Source organism: Crinia signifera, chromosome 5 (assembly GCF_055691185.1).
Source record: "Crinia signifera chromosome 5, ASM5569118v1, whole genome shotgun sequence".
NCBI lineage: Eukaryota > Metazoa > Chordata > Amphibia > Anura > Myobatrachidae > Crinia > Crinia signifera.
The window spans coordinates 168703354-168724173 of NC_139221.1; the positions used below are offsets into that span (position 1 = coordinate 168703354).

Below are 20820 nucleotides of genomic sequence, written 5' to 3' on the forward strand. Positions count from 1 at the left end.
AACGTTTACCAAAAATTGCATCTTATTACATTTGCGAATTGTATACTTTATATTAAGAAAACATCTGGATATGAATTGAATTGTGCGAATTTCCCAACAGGCCAAAATGTGTGATTTCACCGCAAAAAACATGTAAATTAACCGCAATTCGCCTCATATTACATTTGCGATTTGAAGACATTTGTTTTATTTGTGAAATAGTCTAAAATTAGAACGCTATTACATCTCGGCTCTGGAGTTTTGAATTGGAGTGATAAAAAAAAATCATTAATTCAAATAATGGAATAAAAGTGAGCCTTACCAGAAAAATAAGCCTATTTTGTTTGAACCTTCAAATATTAAGATGCCTGTTGGGGTCAGTCCAAGGGCATAATCACAACCATCTTTGCCCTGAAACAAAGAAAAGGCAAACAAAACAAAAAAAATGAATAAACTAATTTTACTTAACAAAAACACCAACATATACAGTGTATGTATATACACATACATACACATATATTTACATACACACACACACACACACACACACACACACACACACACACACACACAGGAATGAGTATCCCTTATCCAACATGCTCGGGACCAGGATAATTTTGGATAATGGATTATTCCGTATTTCAGAATATTTTAATATTTCAATGATGTATTTTGAAGTATCTTTCATTTATACAGCATTTGCATTTATGCTGTATAAAACATATCAACCACATGAAAAAAACACAAATATATTTAATTTGTTCTTCAAAACATGATACAAAATTTGTTTACTATCTCAGGCACTTAATTTGAATGCAAATCAATCATTTTCTTGCACATATTTAGTGCCAGTTACATATCATATCCTCAGTAGTGCTGTTACAGGGGTCCCCAGTAAGTTTTCGGGGGAAAAAAAATAATAATTCACTTTCTGGAAAGTAAGGTTTTCGGAATAATTCAGATGAGGGATAATATATAATATATAATATATTATATATATATATATATATATATATATATATATATATATATATATGCAGTACGGATGGTGTAATGGTTAGCATTACTACCTCACAGCACTGAGGTCATGGGTTCGATTTCCACCAATGTGCGGAGCTTGTATATTCTCCCCGTACTTGCATCTGTTTCCTCCGAGTCCTCTGGTTTCCTCCCACAATCCAAAATATACTGGTAGGGTAATTGGCACCCAACAACTTAACCCTAGAATGTCTGTATGCATGTACATGTGGTAGGGAATATAGATTGTCAGCTCCACTTGGGCAGGGAATGTTCAAATATTCTCTGTAAAGCGCTGCTGAGATATACACATACACACATATACAAAACAATTTTCCTCGACGCGCCCAAGTTATATCGTAAGTTTCCAATAAAAATATAAAGGCTGCCTATCACACACTGTTTCCAGTTGGCATGGAAACCACAAAAATACTACAACAAAGAATTGATGGCGCCACAGGATGACTTCTTACACTATAAAACCTTCTCGGGTCATCAACAATAATAAAAAGTCCCAAAAGTCCTTGAAAATATTTATTTTCATAAAAAGGTTCTTAAAAGATGATAACGTTTTCACTTTACAGCCGATGCTTTGTTATGATGTTTGCGACACTTGTTCACAGAGCTGGATTATTTTCACATAGGAGGAAACCCAATGCGCTTCGTCAGCATGTGACTTCATCAGGGGTTGTTCAGTTCTGACATTGGAACAAATCAAAGCGCTTTTTTTACAAGTCATAAATGGGAATTCCACGTAAATTTTCTCAAGGTTCCTTTAGGTCTGTGACATTGTAATCAAGGTCTTATGGACAAATAAGAGGCGAATCAAGCTCCCACACAATTTACTCTGCTGGGGTATCTGTGTCAGTATATATATATATATATATATATATATATATATATATATATATATACACAGACAGATAGATATAGTCGGGGGGTTTCAATTGATGGCAGGAAATAGACCCGGAAGGTTTTGCTATTCATGACAGAGAATGAGCGGTGTTTAAATCTATAAAATCTCAAGAGCAAATCTTATTTTTGCTAAAAAAGGTTAATTAAAAAAATATAAAATCACAGAGACATCCTACTGCCAAAGCAATGTCTTCTCATTTAGCATTGGGATCTGTACTCCAGTATCAGAGGGTATGTAAGTGTATGCGAATGCCTATAATGGTTTGTGTGTTCAATAGAGTGTGCATATGTGTATGTGAGCCCTGGAAAACATCAGACGGATGAGGTTTTTTTTACTCAAGCCATGGGCTTTTCAGAGTTTCTTTTTTTTTTTTTTTTTTTTAATCGGATCTTGTCAGCACATACCCACAGTAATAAGATATTGGTTTCAGTGAGGTTTTATACCATGCTCTATAAAAAGATTTGAACAATTTGGAGGAATTTCTGTTAAGGACCATCATTTAGTGCACTAGATACAATATATTTAAGAAAACAGCTAATCATTTGCAATTCTGATCTAAAGAAAAGAGGACTTAAGGCCGTATTCTAGTTCACTCTTTCTGACAAAATCCTTCTTAGGTGGACAAAACCATGTGCACTGCAGGGGGACAGATGCGTCTGATGTGCATATAATTAGATTTGGGTGAGTTATTTTGTTTCTGTGTAGGGAAAATACTGACTGCTTTATTTTTACACTGCAATATAGATCTCACTTTGAAGTAAAACCCCACCCAAATCGAACTCTTTCTGCACAAGTAACATCTGCCCCACCTGCAGTGCACATGGCTTTGTCAGAAGGATTTTGTCAGAAAGAGTGAACTAGAATAAGGCCCCAAATGCGTAAAGGACGCAAGAATAAGACTATCTTAGAAACATTGTATTCTGGTTGTTTGCATAAACCAGGGGATAAAGCGTGTATGTGCGTGCAGGGGGAGACATAGTAGAACTGAGTTCCACCATCTGTAATGGCAAGTTAGAACTAGTTCAACCTCCACCTTGGCCCTGCACAATAAGTTCCCCCAACTCTCCAACGCCTCTTTAAGCTCCGTCATGTACTTTATACTTATTAATTCTGGCAGTATACAAGTCTACATAAATCAGGTGTATAGAATGTAATACATTTAAAACAACTATGTTACCTTTACAACATGCATATTTACTCCATACATTTCAAGCCACTTTGCTTTGTTCAGATAACAAAGTTCTGCCTGAGCTGGTGTTTTCCCCCTTAGAGACAAAAGATTAAAAAAAAAAAACTTAAAACCTTACAAAACATCTACACACACACACACACACACACACACACACACACGTGTAGCATGCCGTCAGGGATGCAGTCAAAATCCTGACGGTGAAAATACCGACAACCATTAACCGAAGGTCAAAATCCCGACATTTAAATTCCTGACAAGGTCAAAATACCGACATATAGAATGTAGACAGGTGGAAAAGTCAACATGACTTTTGGTTACATCGTAGGTAAGGCTGAAAAAAGACTTGCGTCCATCTAGTTCAACCTGGTATAGATATCCATTGCTGATTTGGTAGGTTCTGGTATTTTACAGACAATTTATATTTCTTATTTTTACCAATGGATGTTTTTCTCCAGTAAATGTTTGTCCAACTTTGCCTTGAACGCATTTAATGAGCCAGCCGTTACCACCTCTCTGGGAAGAGAGTTCCAGAGTTTGACTGTTCTGACCGTAAAGAAATTATTTCTACTAGCTGAATGAAATCTTTTTTCTTCTAATCTATACTCATGCCCTCGCGTCCTAGATTCCTTTCTAGTAGAAAATAGGGTGTGTGACAGTTCCTTATATTGGCCCTTGATATACTTGTACATGTTGAGCATGTCCCCCCTTAAACGTCTCTTTTCTAATGTAAATAGTCCCAAATTGCTTAATCTCTCCCCGTAGCTTAAATTCTCCATTCCCCTAATAAGCTTTGTTGCTCGCCTTTGGACTTTTTCTAATTCTATGATGTCCTTTTTATAGTGTGGGGCCCAGAACTGTACTCCGTACTCTAGATGAGGTCTCACCAATGCTTTATATAGTGGCATAATTACCCATGAGTCCCTAGTTTCCATTCCCCTCTTAATACATGCCAGAATTTTGTTGGCCTTTTTTGTAGCTACATTACAATGGGCACTACATCCTAGTTTGCTGTCTATTTGGACTCCTAGATCCTTTTCAAGTATGGAATTACCCAGTTCCTCTCCACTAAGGTTGTAACTTGCACACTGGTTGTGTCTCCCAAAGTGCATAACCTTACATTTATCTACATTGAACCTCATCTTCCATTTTTTTGCCCACTCATCTAGAATTGCAAGATCATTTTGAAGCATGGTGACATCTTCTGATGATTTGATGACTTTGCTAAGTTTTGTATCATCCGCAAAGATGGATACATTGCTGAGTAACCCTATCCCAATATCGTTAATAAAAATGTTAAACAAAATGGGCCCCAAAACCGAACCCTGGGGCACTCCACTTAGTACCGGTATCATATCTGATATGGCACCATTCACAACCACTCTTTGTTTTCTATTACATAGCCAATTCCCTACCCATCTGCAAATATTTTCACCCAATCCTAGGTTCTCCATTTTATTAATCAATCTCTTATGTGGGACAGTATCAAATGCTTTAGCGAAATCTAGGAAAATCACATCTACAGCATTTCCATTATCGAGGTTTTTGCTATGCCATGGTCGACATGGTTTTCACAGTTTTTTTTGACCCGACGTGCCGACAGGCGGTATTTCATGCCCTACCATCCACTAGGGCAGGGCTGGGCAACACCGGCCCTCCAGATGTTAATTAACTACACATACCAGGATGCCTTGCATCAGTTTCAGCATGGCCACATACCAAAACTAATGCAAAGCATCCTGGGATGTGTAGTTCATTAACATCTGGAGGGCCGGTGTGTTGCCCAGCCCTGCACTAGGGCATGATGGGGGGGAATAAGATAATGTGCCCTGAAGCATTGTGAGCGAAGCGAAGGCTGGGGTTGACTTGCAACTGTGTCCATGTCGACGTTCGGGTCAAATTTAAAAAAAAAAAAACATATCAACCTTGCGACCTGTTGACCAAAAGTCATGTTGACTTTTTCACCTGTCTACATTCTATATGTCGGTATTTTGACCTTGTCGGGATTTTAAATTTCAGTATTTTGACCATGTCGGTATTTTGACCTTGTTGGGATTTTAAAGGTCGGTATTTTGACCATCGGTCAATAGCTGTTGGGATTTTGACCGTCAGTATTTCATACCGAATCCGCCATCAGCATTGTGGTTGGCAGCATATTTAGTAACTGCTAAGATCATTACAATTTAAGACACACTTTGGGGAACAGATTTACTAAACTTTGGAGAGTGATAAAGTGGAGAGAGATAATCTACCAACCAAATCAGGTCCTAACTTATACTGCAAAACCTGCTTTGACCCGCTTTTTGAAACATTTCTTAAAACGGGTCAGAACAAGTTAAACCCCTTTCACATTGAACCCGTTGTGAAAGGTACAAAAAAACGGTAATTCACCAGTAATATACCACCCATTCCCTGGAACCTGGCTTGGCCAATCAACTTTAGGAGTTGATTAGCTGTTACTTTATGTAGCTTATTCATTTATTAGATTTTTCTAGAGAACGTGGAGAAAAGTTCCATACAGTACCTGCATTCTGTCCATTTCTGAAATATATCAAGTTCAATAGCTTCAGTTTGATTTGGGATAAATCTGAATTCAGAAACCAGTTCTGGGGTGTATTCTGAGTGCTCACACTCACCTAGTTCAGCTACCACAAAATAAAACAGAACAATTATACTTTTTAGTATTGGGTTGGGTGCCCAAACAATTCAACCTTTCCCTTACACTTAAAATTGTATAAATTTTAGCAGTATAATAACCCACTACTTCCTGATAGTAGTATATGTAGCACTAGTTCCTGTAATGAAGCATGTGCTATTTTCTCCAACATTGTTAATCACAAAATATTTTTACACCAAAAAATGTAATCTGGGTAATTGAGGTAATTATATATTTATGGCAAATGGGGTTACAGCAGAATAAAAGGTGAATATGCTTGTAATTGCATATTAATGTATTGCATCAATCATCAAATAAAGAGACACTTTTTATATCTACTATCTGCGCTTTTTAATTTCAGGCTTTTATGGAAGAATTCACACTACACCATCATACTGTATTTCAAACATTTAAAAACACATTTATTATAATGACCGGACAATAGCTAAAATACCAATTCTACAAGAGCAATAAATATATTAATATAAACCTTTTAACATATGTTTAAAACGTGGATCATTTGACTAATGATCAAAAATAAATATAAATACTGACTCACTGACTTGGGATGGGACCGATGTCACATGTGCAGAGAGAGTTAGATTTGGGTGTCATTTTGTTTCTGTGCAGAGTCAATACTGGCTGCTTTATTTTTACACTGCAATATAAACATCAGTTTGAAGTACAAACCCCACCCAAATCTAACTCTCTCTGCACATGTTACATCAGCCCCACCTGCAGTGCACATGATTTTTTCCATTAGAGAGAGAATTTACTTTTCCAAGTGAACCAGGGTCAGGCCCCAAGTTCCCTGCAGCACAGATATCAAGGGCAAGCAAGCAGCCAATGATGGCCATGCTGAGTGGTCACAAATCATACGAGTGGGATGAACGGCAGAGCTGCCAGGTCGTGCCATGTATAGCATTTTTTTTGCATAAACTATGTAATAAATACTAGAATTTGCCATAAGTATTCATCAATAGCCTTCAGTTTCTTAAGGTTAAACACTGAAGTATTGTGTGAATGCCAAGTATATTAAGGCACCTGGCAACCCTGATGAACGGAATGGACACACACATCCGCTGAACTCCTGAGACTGACTCACCGAACCCCTGGGGTTCGATCAAACTCAGGTTAAGAACCACTAGAAGATCATACAAAAAGAAACTCGTCAGCCTCGCACAAAATCCCAAATCTATAGAAACTTGACAATAAGGCCCATACAGACTGGGTGAATTTGAGCAGAAAGTCGCTCAAAACAGGAGGTTTGAGCGGCTTTCAGCTCAAAGCCGCCCAGTGTGTATGGCTCCCGCAACATCGCCGGGAAAGCCGTTCATCTGCTGGTTGTACCAGCAGATGAGCGGCTTTCAGGAAGGCTTTGCATAGCTCTCCACTATGCGCCGTCCCCCCCCCCCTCCCCCGTCGGCGCCGGGCAGAGGGAAAGCCACTCAGTGTGTATGCACTGAGCGGCTTTCCCCGCAGTGATGAACGTGATCATAGTGTGTATGGACCTTAAGACTATTTGAATACTGCAAGATCTTCCCACTTCACTTGCAACTATGCAGACTTGTACTTTCAGTTTTTCACAAGCATCTGAAGGTACATTCTATACCAATGCCATTTTGCCTTCATACGTTTAAAAATCATGCCTCTCATATGTAAGAGGTAAATTTACTAAGCTTCTTAAAAAAAAAACCAGATGGTGTTGTCCATAGCAACCAATTTTTTGAAGCATCCTAGAAAATGATAGACAGAATATAATAGGTAGCTATGGGCAACATCAGCTCTCTTGACTTTTATCAGCTTTAGTAAATTTACCCCTAATAGTCAAGTTGTCTGCCCCTTCCCTTTAGAATGTCAGCTCTAACGAGCAGGGCCCTCTTTATTCATGTGCTTTTCTAAGAATATATCTCTGCCACTGTTATAATTGTGTCAGTGTCCACTTCTGCAAATGTCTTATTTACCATGAACTTGTCCTAATTTGCATTTGTACTGTACTGGGAGTTCAATCGACGTTTGGATGTTGCCCATAGACACCAATCAGATTTGATCTCTTATCTTCTAGAACGTGCTAAATTATTAAGTAGTAGATTCTGATTGGTTGCTATGGGTAACATCCCATCTTCAATAGAACTCATCTTATACCCCTTTTACACCGCTGCAAAATCCGGGTCTTGGGCGGTTCAAACGCGGTGTAAATGGGACACGCCGTGTCCCTTTACATGGGACTTCTACCCAGGTCCTGACCTGGGTAGAAAATGGCTAGGATCTGGGTAGAGGGCGGTGTAAATGGGTATGCCGGGTCATCCGACCCGGCTCCCATTTACATGAATGGGGGTCATCCAACCTGCCGACCCCAGCACCCGCAGGTTGGACGGGAGGGCACAGACAGCCTGCGCTACTGTCTGCTTTACTCTGCAGACAGCAGCGGTGGCGGTAGTGGAGGAGGTGAATGGATGCCTGTGTGCGGCATCCATTCACCTCCCGGAAGACGGCTGGGGGGGGGGGGCACAGGGGCTGGGGGTAGCCCAGCAGCTTACCTTGGTGCTGGGCTGCCCCCAGCATGGCGATCAGCGGTCCTCGCTTGGATGACTGCGGTCCCGGTGCTTGGAGATGATGTCAACTCCAAGCGCCGCCTCCGTCTACACTGCGGGTGGGCACCGCAGTGTAAACGGTGTAAATCCCGGATCCGACCCGGCTTGGATCCTTCTTCCAAATGCCGGTCGGATTCTGAATTTTTGGTGTAAAAGGAGTATTAGTAAATAAACTCCTATGTCCAAGTGTTCTTCAACTCCCTCCAGCAGTGTCTAATTAAGCCTTTATTGTGCCTACTGTTCCCACCTCTATCCCCCCCCCCCCCCAATAGTCTCCTCTTCACCTCCTACTCTCTCCCTCATCTCATTCTGCTTTCACCCCAATGCTAACCTTCCACCTCTTCTCCTGTTACCCCACTTTCATGCAGTACTGTCCCACCATGGGTCTGCAACCCCGTCATTAAGCCCTGCTCTCTTCTTCCTCTTCATGTCATCTCTCCTCCATCCACATAACATTAAATTCCCTCCCTCTCCACCTACTGCAGTTTCCCTTCCTAACTCAGGAGTCAGCACCATCATCATTACACTCTTTATTCTCCTCCCTCTAAGCAATCGTAGCTCAACACTACATAAACCCTTATAATCTTTTCCAAATCTCTAAAAACACTGTCCATTTCTCATGTGTCTTCTGGAATGCCAAATCTTTCTGTAATAAACTGGTTCAGATTAATGACCTTTCCATATCCCTGAATCTCCTAGCTAATACCTGGATTTTTTTTCCTCTGACACAATTTCTCTGGCTGCTCTCTCCTCTGGTGGCATCATATTCTTGCATACTTCCTGTCCCAAGGGTAACAATGGGTTGAGTCCTTTAATCTACCAGCTACACCTAGAAGGAATGTGTGTGCGTATACATGTGGTAGGGAATATAGATTGTAAACTCCACTGGGGCAGGGACTGATGTGAATGTTCAAATATTCTCTGTAAAAGCGCTGCGCAATATGTATGCGCTATATAAGAAACTTAATAAATAAATAATAAATGCACCTGACCATTCCTAACCTCCAAAAAAGAAAAAAAAATTACATTCTATACATTTGAGATCCATACTATACAACTCATACAACCTATTCACCTTTGAGTAGCTGCCATTTACCATCCTTCGGGCTCTACCTGCACACATTCCTTGACAAAATTTCCATCCTGGCTCGCTCACTTCTCTTCAGATCGGGAAATGGTCGTATTGTCGACCCAACTTAGGTCGACAGTCATTAGGTCGACAGGGTTCTAGGTCGACATGGATGAAGGTCGAAAGGTGTTTAGGTCGAAATGGGACAAGGTCGACTGGTCACCATGGGTTTTTTCACTGTTTTTGAGCCGACATGCGGGATTTCGTGCCCTACCATCCACTAGGGCGTGGTGGGAGAACAAAATAGTGTGCCCTAAGCATTGCGAGCGGAGCGAGGGGCTGCAGTTGACTTCCCACTGTGTCCAAAAAAAGGTGAAAAACCCCATGTCGACCTCTCGACCTAACCCATTTTGACCTAATGCATTTGTCGACCTAAACCTATGTCGACCTAGACACCTGTCGACCTTCATCAATGTCGACCTTGCTGTCTGTTGACCCAACGTTGTCGACCTAAGTCAGGTTTACAATACGATCCACACCCTTCAGATCTTCCCTCCATTATCTTAGGTGACTTTAACACCAGTCTCCCCACAGAATCCACTGCCTCTAAACTTCTTAAAATCACTTCATCATTTGTTTCTCCCAATGGACCTTCTCACCTTGGCACTCAATTGATTCTTTACACATTGTGACACTTTGATTACTCCAACCCCACATTCCCTCTCTTTGGCCATCACCTACTCTTTTAACTTATTGCCTTTTGCTTCACGTTTCTCACTTTAGCCTAACATTGAGGCTATTATATTTTATTTATATGGTGCCACAAGGGTTCCACAGCGCCTAACAATACATAAATTAGCAAAAAAAAAAACAAATAACGAATGACAGTACAAGACAATTTAGGACAAGTACATGGTAAATAAGGATAGTTACATCAGGGGACAGGACACTGAAGCAATTATCAGGGGGGCAGAGGTTTATATATTCAAAGAAAGGCACATGTGGAGTTAGGGTCCTTCTTGTGAGAGCTTACATTCTAAAGGGGAGGGTAAGACAGACAGGGGTGACACAGAAGGGGTAGCAGTGAGCATAAATAGACTGTTAGGATGAAAGATGGTTGGATTTTATGCAGGAGGGTGGGAAGACAATCAGTTCCGTCTTAGACATTTGAAGTCTAAGAAAGCGATGGATCATCCAAGAATAGATAGAAGAGAGACATTTGGAAATAAGTGAGGATAGAGGGAGAAAGATCAGGAAAGGAGAGGTAGAGTGGAGTATTATCAGCATAAAAGTGATATTTGAAGTAAGTCGAGTGAGCAAATGAGCTCACCCAGAGAGGGCGTATAGAGAGAGAGGAGGAGAAGAGGACCAAGAACAGAACCTTGGGAGACACCTACTGACATCGGAAGTGCAGGACAGTTGAGTTGGAGGCATAGTTGGGCATTTTTAAGTCTGACAGTGCAAATACAAGCATTAATGGTTACAGAATGTTCTTTCTGATGTCAAAAGGTGTTGTTGTTATTATGAAAGAATATCCAAATTAAGCAGGCAGGAGTAGTATGTAGTGAGGATAAAGTGAACTCACTCAAAGCAGTCCTTTGGTTTTCAGAGTAGTGGTTGTTATTTCTCCTTCTGTTTCACTTCGGTAAAACGCTGCAGTTATGTTTAAAATGAAGCCGCTCTTTAAAATTATGCCCTTCAAATATTGTCACACAGCTATATACCGTGCACACAGCCTAAACCAGCCATAGCCTATGCAATGATCCTTAAATGCATTGCATGTGCTCTGCTTAATTGGACTTTAACCCCTACTACAATGAAAAGTAATAAAAATGGCTAACAAACAACCAATGGCATTCCAAAATAACATGTATCATTATGAATTATATGAAGTACCTCCCTTCACAAAGGCAAGAGAGATTTTCTAGTTAACTTGTAAAATGAAGTTTGCCAATAACACACTTCTGATATCTGAAGCAGTGTGCAGAATGAACAATTACCTATGACAATATCAAATCAATCTAGGACATGGGGTGGAATAATCTGCAGCCCAGATCAGGTATGTAGAATGTTGGTTACATATGACAATATCAAATCAATCTAGAACAGGGGGTGACAGTAATTCCTCATCCTGACTGCTCATCTCTTGCTCTGCCTTTAACAAATTTGCTAAATTTACCAAAATTACAACTCAAGGTGGTAGGCTGCGAAGGGACATCTAACCTACAGTTTCTGCCTCGATGAGGTTATTCAATTGTGATGATCACTGATTCAGCAATATTTAAATACCATCTACTTATCCTGCATTGCATTGTTTTTTTGGTACATCTGGGTCGAAAGAGCGGGCAGAAAATTCTGTAGATGTGTTCCAAGCTTAAGAGAAATTATTTTAGTCAAGCACCATTTCTACATGAAGACACCTTCAAAGGGCCCAATATAAAATGTAGCTGCTTTGTAATCTCAAATTAGATGGAAGTGTTATTTGAAACCTACCTCATTTATCATAACGTTTGCCAATAACCAGAATGCCTAAATACTGTAGCCTGGTCATCGTAATTCATATGCCTTATTTGACATGTTCAAGAACATGACAATCTACTGAGACATTAAAATCTTCTGGATCTCAACTTGTTTTCTATATAGAAAAAGAAGCTAATATATACTATTACCCAACTATCACTACAATCCACTGAAATACAGGTTGAGTATCTTTTATCCAAATAATTCCGAAACCCAGATATTCCAGAATTTTTTTTTTGTGGTTTGTTAAAAACTTACTGAAGACATTTGTACCAGCACTACTGAGGACATGATATGTAACTGGCACTAAATATGGGCAAGACACAGATTGCTTGACATTCAAATGCAGGATCTGAGATTGTACACACATTTGGTTTCATGTTTTTAAACCTTGTTTTATGCACAAATAAAATATATTTGTGTGTATTTCATGCAGTTGATGTGTTTAAGATACTCAAAATACATAATTGAAATACATAAATATTCTAAAATATGGAATAAATCCGTTATCTAAAATTCTCCTGGTCCCGAGCATTTTGGATAAGGGATACTCAACCTGTATACCAGTATTCTGCACCAGATACTGTGTAATTGTAAAAGGCAATGAACTACTATATATGAAGTGTCCAGTAAAAACTGTATTCAGGTGTGAAATTGCAAATAGTTCTAAATCTAGTTTTGCTGAAACAGGTCTCTTAATGGTTACCATGGCAATTTGTTTTACTTCTATTTATATTAGCACCTACTTTATTTTCACAATAATATGCCATATGACCTATTAAATTGTGGAAATTACAGGGTTTTAAGAAGTTGCAATTACAATATAAGAGCTTCCTTTGTCCTCATGTCTCTAGCTTGCTGAGCCTACAGCTTTGTTATGATTAGCAAAGAATATTGACCTAAATGCACTTGTATCAAACAAGCAACACAATAGGGAATACAAAAAAAAATGTGTGGCAACCCTGATTTACATAGAAAAATGGTTTTAGAAAATTTTAAACACAATAACTTAAATCAAGACCTATAGATCAGGAAGATTTAGGGTTGTATTCACTTCTACAATAAAACAAATGGTCCATAGAAGAGTCACATTTCTAGCAAGGGTATAAGGTGCCCATACATGGTGCATTTTTCGGGTGTGATGTGTGCTCCCTCGCACATCACATCGCACAGCACAGAAAGTCTGTGCAGCCCGTACTTTTTGTATGAGATTGCAACGTATCTAGCACTTTGCTGTAGCACATTGTATGGTTTTTGTACTATATACAGTACAATCTACTACAAAAACGGAGTACAGAGTTCATCGCTCCGTGTATGGGCACCTACTGTATACAGCATTTCAGAATTACAAGTAGATCATTTTGCGGTCTGGGAACTAAAAAACTAAAGATTGTTAACCAACTAAAACTTGGGACCCTCTCCTGTATGGCAATATAAATAATAGCATGCTGATACTAAATATAAAGCTACATTACTATTCTTTTTTTAATTCAATACATTTTTATTGGCGTTTGAACTGTTTTGTTGCAACAAGGTTACATATACAAAACAACTACAAATAAAAATAAAAACGTAAAGCAACATAACATAAAATACTTATACAGGGGTACAGTAAAAGTAGTATCACGGAGCAGCTGTTCTTTTTGTAGGTTTGGCATGTACAACAATACAATAAACAAGCTCAGCTCACAAACTGACATGATGTAGTGTGTTTTATAATATTGTACTCAGACAAGAAATCACATGTACATATCGTCCCATTATGGTATATTAAATACCCGGTATGCGTCCGCTCCAAACCCCAGCACAGAAACAGGATTGTGCAACACATAAGAGTATAGTTGTAGTATACGGGACACAGCACCCAATCATAACTAGAACATTTTGAAATTATATAGATAAAACATAGTATAGTTGGGGAATGTAGACCTAGTGATCACATTCAGTCCTGATCTGTATGGTGGTACATAATCGCTGAGTCGATCCACCTGTTCCAAATGTCGTAGTATTTTTCTCAGAGCCCCTTGAAAGATAAACAAAATTTTCATGCCTGACTACCTCATTCGTCAAAGGGAACCACTCTCTCAGTGTGGGTCCACTGGGAGCCAACCATGACCTTGCAATGCAAACTTTTACTAAGGTACATACATTAATGACATAGCGCTGAGTGGGTTTGTCAAGAACATCCCCCATCCATAACTGCTAAGATGCACAACATAGGATTAAAAACATCCTGGGGGATGCCTGTACCCGCGATGGCACGGGTGACCTCCTGCCAAAATGGCGACACTGTCCTGCAGCTCCACAGAAGGTGCCAATAGGAGCCCCCTGGGGAACCACACTTGGGGCATTTAGAGTCCACCCTACCGCCCATTCTAAGCAGTCGAATCGGTGTCAAATATACCCTATGCAAGACATACAACTGGATTTGCTGAAATCTAGAGGACGTGGTGGAGATGCATGGACTACACAAGGCCATTTCCCAAGCCTCCTCAGAGAGTGGGCCAATATCAAACTCCCATGTCTCCCTAAGGTGGGGTAGATCCGATCCATGTTATGAAGACAGGAGGTCAGCGTAAACCACAGCTATAGCTCTACCCGTATTGCATGAGAACAATAGTGACTTAGCCGGGGAGGCATTAAGCAACGTGGGAGCGTGTCGAAGTTGAAGGTAACGGAAGAAGTGAATGTTGCGTATGGGACAGTCAACCTTTAATTGTTGAAATGTCTTAAAAATACCATCAGAGTATACTTGACCAATCGAGGTGATACCCCATTGGCTCCAAAACTCAAGAATTTGAAGACCTAATAATTCCGGAAAGGCCCTAAAACCATCCAATGGAGTATCAGAATCATACCCAGTAGCATGAAGGATGCGATTTACTTGTCACCAAATAGGCACCGCCTGTTTTAAGATAGGCATCTTAATGAGCGCAATATTGTCACTTAATAATATTTGCATTGGACAAAGACCCAGCAGCACCGGAGACAGCACCCGGGAGCATAATTTGCAATGCACATCCCCACCAATCCAATCTAGCAAGTGGGCCATCTGCGCAGGGCCGGCCTTAGGCATAGGCAAACTAGGCAATTGCCTAGGGCATTTGGAATGCCTAGGGGCATCAGCAGCTTCTGCTAATTAAAATGATATGCAGCATGCCTATATTCTGTGTGTGAGTGAGGCTGTATCTGCATATGAAATAGTGTATTCATGGAAGTTATAGCATTCCGTATGCAGGTACAGCCACAGTCACACACAAAATATATTCATGCCACATATCATTTTAATCATCGGAAGCTCCTTGTGTGTGCTGGTCATAACAATGCAAATAAGACGAATTTTCAGCAAAAAAGGCACCCAGCGTTAGCAGAACTGGCCAGGAGCTGCATGGCCTATTGAGGCAAGATGTATGAGGAAACATCTGTATCCAAGCAGAGGCAGAGGTCACAGTGTTAGCGGCTGTGCGAGTGCTGTCTGCGGGTGGGTTGGTTGTGCAATAGTTTTCGGCATATGTGTAAGGGGCATTATGTGTGTCATGTATAAATTCATTAATAATGTGTGACATATGTGTAACAGGCATTATGTGTGTCATGAGTATAAGGGCATTAATAATGTGCAACGTATGTGTAATGGGCATTATGTGTGTCATGTGTATAAGGGCATTAATAATGTGCAACATATGTGTAAGGGGCATTATGTGTGTCATAATGTGTAAGGGGCATTATGGTTATAAGGACATTAATAATGTGTGTCATGTGTAAGGGGCATTACTGTGTGGTATTATCAGGGGTGGCGAGAGAAAGGGGTAGGGGGTACAAATTACCCAGGCCAAAGTCTGATGGGAGGGCCCAGTGGGGGCCCAGGGCCCCCTCCCCTTAAGTGACAACAGCAGAAGCAGCTCATCTCCTCTGCCAGCACAGGTATAATGTGAATAATGTGAGGAGTAATGTATATAAGGTAAAGTGGTAGTACATTGTGATGTAACGTGAATAAGGGACACCATCGCATGATATAATGTGAATAAAGGGTACTTGTTTAGTTTCACGGCACCAGCATGGCGCCGTGCGTCTGAGTCCCCTTGCGGGGCTCGCTTCGCTCGCCCACGCTGCGGGCTCGGTGGCTGGCTACGCTCGCCACGCTATGTAAAATCAATTCCATGACAACATGGATAGTGGGGGTATGAACTATCCATGTTGACATGGAGTTAAGTTAGTTTATTTTAGATAGTTGTGGCGAGCGGAGAAGCCAGAAGTAGCACATGCTGGCGCCGTTAAACTACACAAGTACCGAATAAAGTTGCACTACTGTGTGGCATAATTTGAATTGGGGGTAAAATTGTGTGGCCATGCCCCTTTCCAGCAAGAACACACCCCTGTTTGGGCTGCACACCGAATGTGTGCGCTGTTTCTATTTAAAATATTGTGGGTAGGAGCACCAAAACGATGACTGCTATGATGAGGGTTGATGGTGCTGGGAAAGGGGAGCAGGGTCAGAGGCGGAACTAGTGGCGGTTCTAGGGGGCACCAGCCAAAATCTTGCCTAGGGCGTCATTTAGGCTAGGGCCGGCTCTGCATCTGCGCCTTGTAGTACAGTCTAAAGCATGGGTCTTCAATCTGTGGCCCTCCAGATGTTGTGAAACTACATACATACAAACTTCCAACATGCATTGCCACAGTTGTTCCTATAAGAGCATGCCAAAACTGTCAGGGTATGCTGGGACATGTAGTTCCACAACATCTGGAGGGCCACACTGTGGTCTAAAGGATGGAACCTCCATGCCTCCACTCTCGTGAGTCCTCGTCAAAGTATGCGATTTTATGCAAGCCCTTTTGCCAGACCATATGATAGAGAATAATATGCCATCAACATGCCTAAATATCTTAAGAGGTATATAAACTGGAAAATGCTGTAAGACAGAGAAGCTTAGGTTGGGCAATCATTTTTATTAAGGCAATCCTACCCGTCACCATAAGGGGGAGTTTACCCCACACCGATATTCTAGACTTTAATCCCTTCAGTGGCAATCCCGAGAATTTTACAGGCTGTGTCTCAGTGCCCAGTCTGGCAAGCCCGGAAAATTCCTCGGGATTGCCACTGTTTTCACTCACTGATCTCAGGCAGCTTTGCGCTGCCCGGCTCCCTCCCCTCTGCGGCGCCACCTCCTACCTCCTCTTCCCCCTCCCGGTTTCTTATTGAAACCCGGAGGGGGGGCAGAGGTCCGTTCAGCCGCTTATTGACAGTGCAGCGGAGCTGCCCGGACCTGGGGAGGTAGTGGTGGGGAGCGCTCCCCATAAAAAACTCGCCCAGTGGGGAGCGCTACCCCCCCAAAAAAAACCACCACTGAAGGGATTAAATAAAATAGTTGTGGCTGTATATTGAGAGGTACATAGCCTGTCGGGTCATTGGTTATGTATATGCCCAGGTACTTAAAGGAGTCAACCCACCATAGAGGGAGTAGCACAACGGGGGTAGCAGGGATTGCATACATTACTATTCTTACTGCAGAAGACACACTAAAGGTGCCCATACACTAGTAAGATTTATCTTCTGATCTGGCTGGTTGGAACAAAAACATGGTTATGGATGAGTGACAGTTTGTCAGTTTTCCAAGCAAATGGTCAACTGTCATTTGCTCTCATCCATAACCATGTTTTTATTCCAACCAGACAGATCTGCAGATAAATCTGCATGTGTATGGCCACCTTTACAGTATTTTGTCATACTCAGCCAATGGCTTGAATCATAACCACAACAGCTGTATAATATAATGTGATGTTGTTATAGATGCAGCCACAACATTCAGTTCAAGACATTAAACAGAGCTGAGGCAACTTGGTCTAGTATGTTGTTTCAGGATCTGAGCAAGCCGAAGAAACTAAATAGCCCTACACATGTTCCAAAGTGTGTATGGAGAGCGTTCTGAGCAATGCTGTTTTGCTCAGAAATCTAAGGTCAAGGTATCAGGAGCAGTGATCTCCGTTAAGAACACTGGCCCTGACCGATTCATTAACCTGCATTCAGGTTATTAATCAGCTGAAGACACAGACCCACGGGGCCGCGCATTTAAATCACTGTGTGGTCTACTCACAGTGATTTTCAGGCATTTTCTGATTGAATTAATGAAATAATGTGAAATCGCTCAGAAAATGCCAGAATATCACTCTGTGTAGGGCCCATAACTGTTACAGAACTGAATGACTACAACCTGATTGCCTTGATGTCTGTGGGCATGAAAATGTTTGAGCGATTGGTATTAAACCATCTGAAAGAAGCAGTGGTGGCAGAGGCAAATACAGTAGAGCAATTTAAACATGCTTGGGATAGGCATATTGATATCCTTATAAAGAAATAAGTCTCATATATGAGGGAACATGTTTAAAAAAGGGGCAGAATAGATGGGCGAAGTAGTTCTTATCTGCCGTCAAAATCTATGTTTCTATGTTTAAGCGACTGGTCTCCATTTGAACCCCTTGTAGTTTGCTTATTGGACAAACAGGTGTGTTGTGGATCCGGTCAACATGGGGCTACACTACAATCTGCAGCATCTGGATTTGATGGGTACCTATGCCAGTGTTCTGTTCATTGATTTCAGTTCAGCATTCAACACAATTGTTCCAAGCCTCCTGTACCCTAAATTACTTTATCTAGGGCAAGCACGTCCAAACTATGGCCCTCCAGATGCAGTAAAACTACAAGTCCCATCATGCCTTGCAACAATTTTGCTATTAGGGAATGCTAAAATGCTTTCAAGGCATGCTGGGATGTGTAGTTTCAAAACCGCTGGAGGGCCATAGATTGGACATGCCTGATCTAGGGGTAGCAGAACATAATAATGGATTCTAGATTTCTGGAAACAAGTAGAGAAAGCATGGGAGTTTACATGATTTATGAGGACAATCAGCACAGGTGTTCCCAGGGATGTTTTTTATCCTGCACACCGACTACTGCAACTCGGTCATCATCATCATTGGTTTGATCAAGGATGGGGATAAGTCTGCATATAGAAGGGAGGTGGACCGGTTGGCACTATGGTGCAGCAGTAATAACGTAGAGCTAAACCCACTTAAAACAGTGGAGATGGTGGTGGATTTTAGGAGGAAGTAAGTGACCATTTGTGATTGCTGACCATGTGGTGTCAAAGGTAGACTCCTTCAACTTGATAGGGTCTAAAAAAAATTCAGGACCTTAAATAGGGGTCCAACATTGACACTATCGTCAGAAAGGCACAACAGAGGTATTTTCTGAGGCAACTGAGGAAGTTACATGTTCCTCAGAAGATGTTGGTTCTCTCTTACTCTGTTATAGTAGAGTCTGTATTATGTTCCTCGATTACAGTTTGGTATGGTTTTACCAATGAAAGCAACAGATGTAGGTATGGTTTTACCAATGAAAGCAACAGATGTAGGCTCCAAAGGATGGTGAGGTATCTGTCTAGCCTTAGAAAGCGTGGAAAATTGCAGGGGGAACAGTTACATCAGGTCTGTGATCTGTTCAAGTTGTTGATATCAGACAAATTTTGAGTATACGTGAGTATACCTGGCCAATAAGGTTGATTCGGATTCAGATTCTGCTAGTGTGATTATTTAGGTCAGAACTATAATCTAGAAAGAACTTTGTACCAGAAGACGATGTGGGAATCTCTGCATACTGTAGCAAATATTATTTGTGATCTGGTCTTCAGGGCTGCATTTTATTTGATCAAAAATGTTACATTTCACCAACTATGTACAAACATTCCCATAAAACATACCAATATTGTATTGCCTTGTATAGTTAACCACTCTCATCTAAAAAGAAAGGTCAACACTCCTTAGGTCTACAGGCAGAAGGTCGACAGGGACTGAAAGTCGTCAGGGTCCTTAGGTCGACCAGCGTAAGGTCGACAATACAGAATGACGACACTTTTTTTTTTAGGAGTCTAGATCTAGACATCTAGTTCTGGACACTGTCTAAGTGTACGGCAGCCTCTCGCATCGCTCACAATGCTTCAGGGAAAACACTATTCTCCCTCCATGCCCTAGTGGATGGTAGGGCAGGAACCCTACCGCCTGTTCTGGAACCACAGTGGGGGAAAAATATTTTAAAAAACCATGTCGACCTTCTGCATTGTTGACCTTCCGCCAGTCGACCTAAGGACTCTGTTAACCTTCTGACTGTTAAGTAGCGCACGCAGGGGGGGTTTCTGGGTACCCAGAAACCCCCCTGGAGTCTAAGGGCACTAGGCTGAAAGCTGAGGGTCCCCTCTTTCCATGGGTATAAGAATTTTAAAAATCGGCCCTTGGGAACCGGAGATATCTGACTTCAAAGCAGTGGTCCCCATCCAAGCCTGTTAATTGCTCTTTCAAGTCAGATATTTCAGGTTCTGTCTGACTCAGAGTTTCTCTGAGGGTATATTCCAAAAGCTGGGACTACCCCCCATTGGTAGACACTAGTAGCTTGTCTCTACTGTTCCCAGAACCAGAGATATCAGCCTTCCAGCAGCTGGTTACTGCTCCAGCTCCACACACCTGGTATGTAGTTTTATATTCTCGTTGGCAGATTGCTCTGCCTCCTGAACTCTGATCCCCTAGTCCCTAATACCATTTGGTAGGTGGGATTCTCTAGTTTTTAATTCCATTAAAATCTAATAAATCTATTTCTGGGAACTGGAGATATCTGCAGTCAAGCAAGCTGTCCTCCCACCAGAAAATTATGGATAATATGCCCACTCCACTATACACCCCTCCTCTGCATATTAAACATCCTCTACCACCCTGGAAGTTATGTGTCAGGGCCCCTTCATTCAGCCCAATGCCCTCTTCTCCCACTCCATCTCCCACCATCTGTACAGTAAAGGGGTAATTAATGGAAATTACTGATCCAGGCGCTACATGCTGAGC

At 41.3% G+C, this 20820-nt stretch overlaps 1 protein-coding gene across 1 annotated transcript in view; it reads right to left on the reverse strand.

The window, feature by feature from the left end:
* The window catches only part of EPB41L4B (erythrocyte membrane protein band 4.1 like 4B), a 165027-nt gene that overhangs the window by 44892 nt on the left and 99315 nt on the right, over positions 1–20820 (reverse strand). The window contains exons 7-9 of the mRNA XM_083188266.1: positions 5626–5746; positions 3090–3177; positions 302–390 (exon numbers count right to left, since the gene is read on the reverse strand). Of these exons, the coding sequence (XP_083044392.1) occupies positions 302–390; positions 3090–3177; positions 5626–5746 (298 nt within the window). The remainder of the gene's footprint in view (positions 1–301; positions 391–3089; positions 3178–5625; positions 5747–20820) is intronic.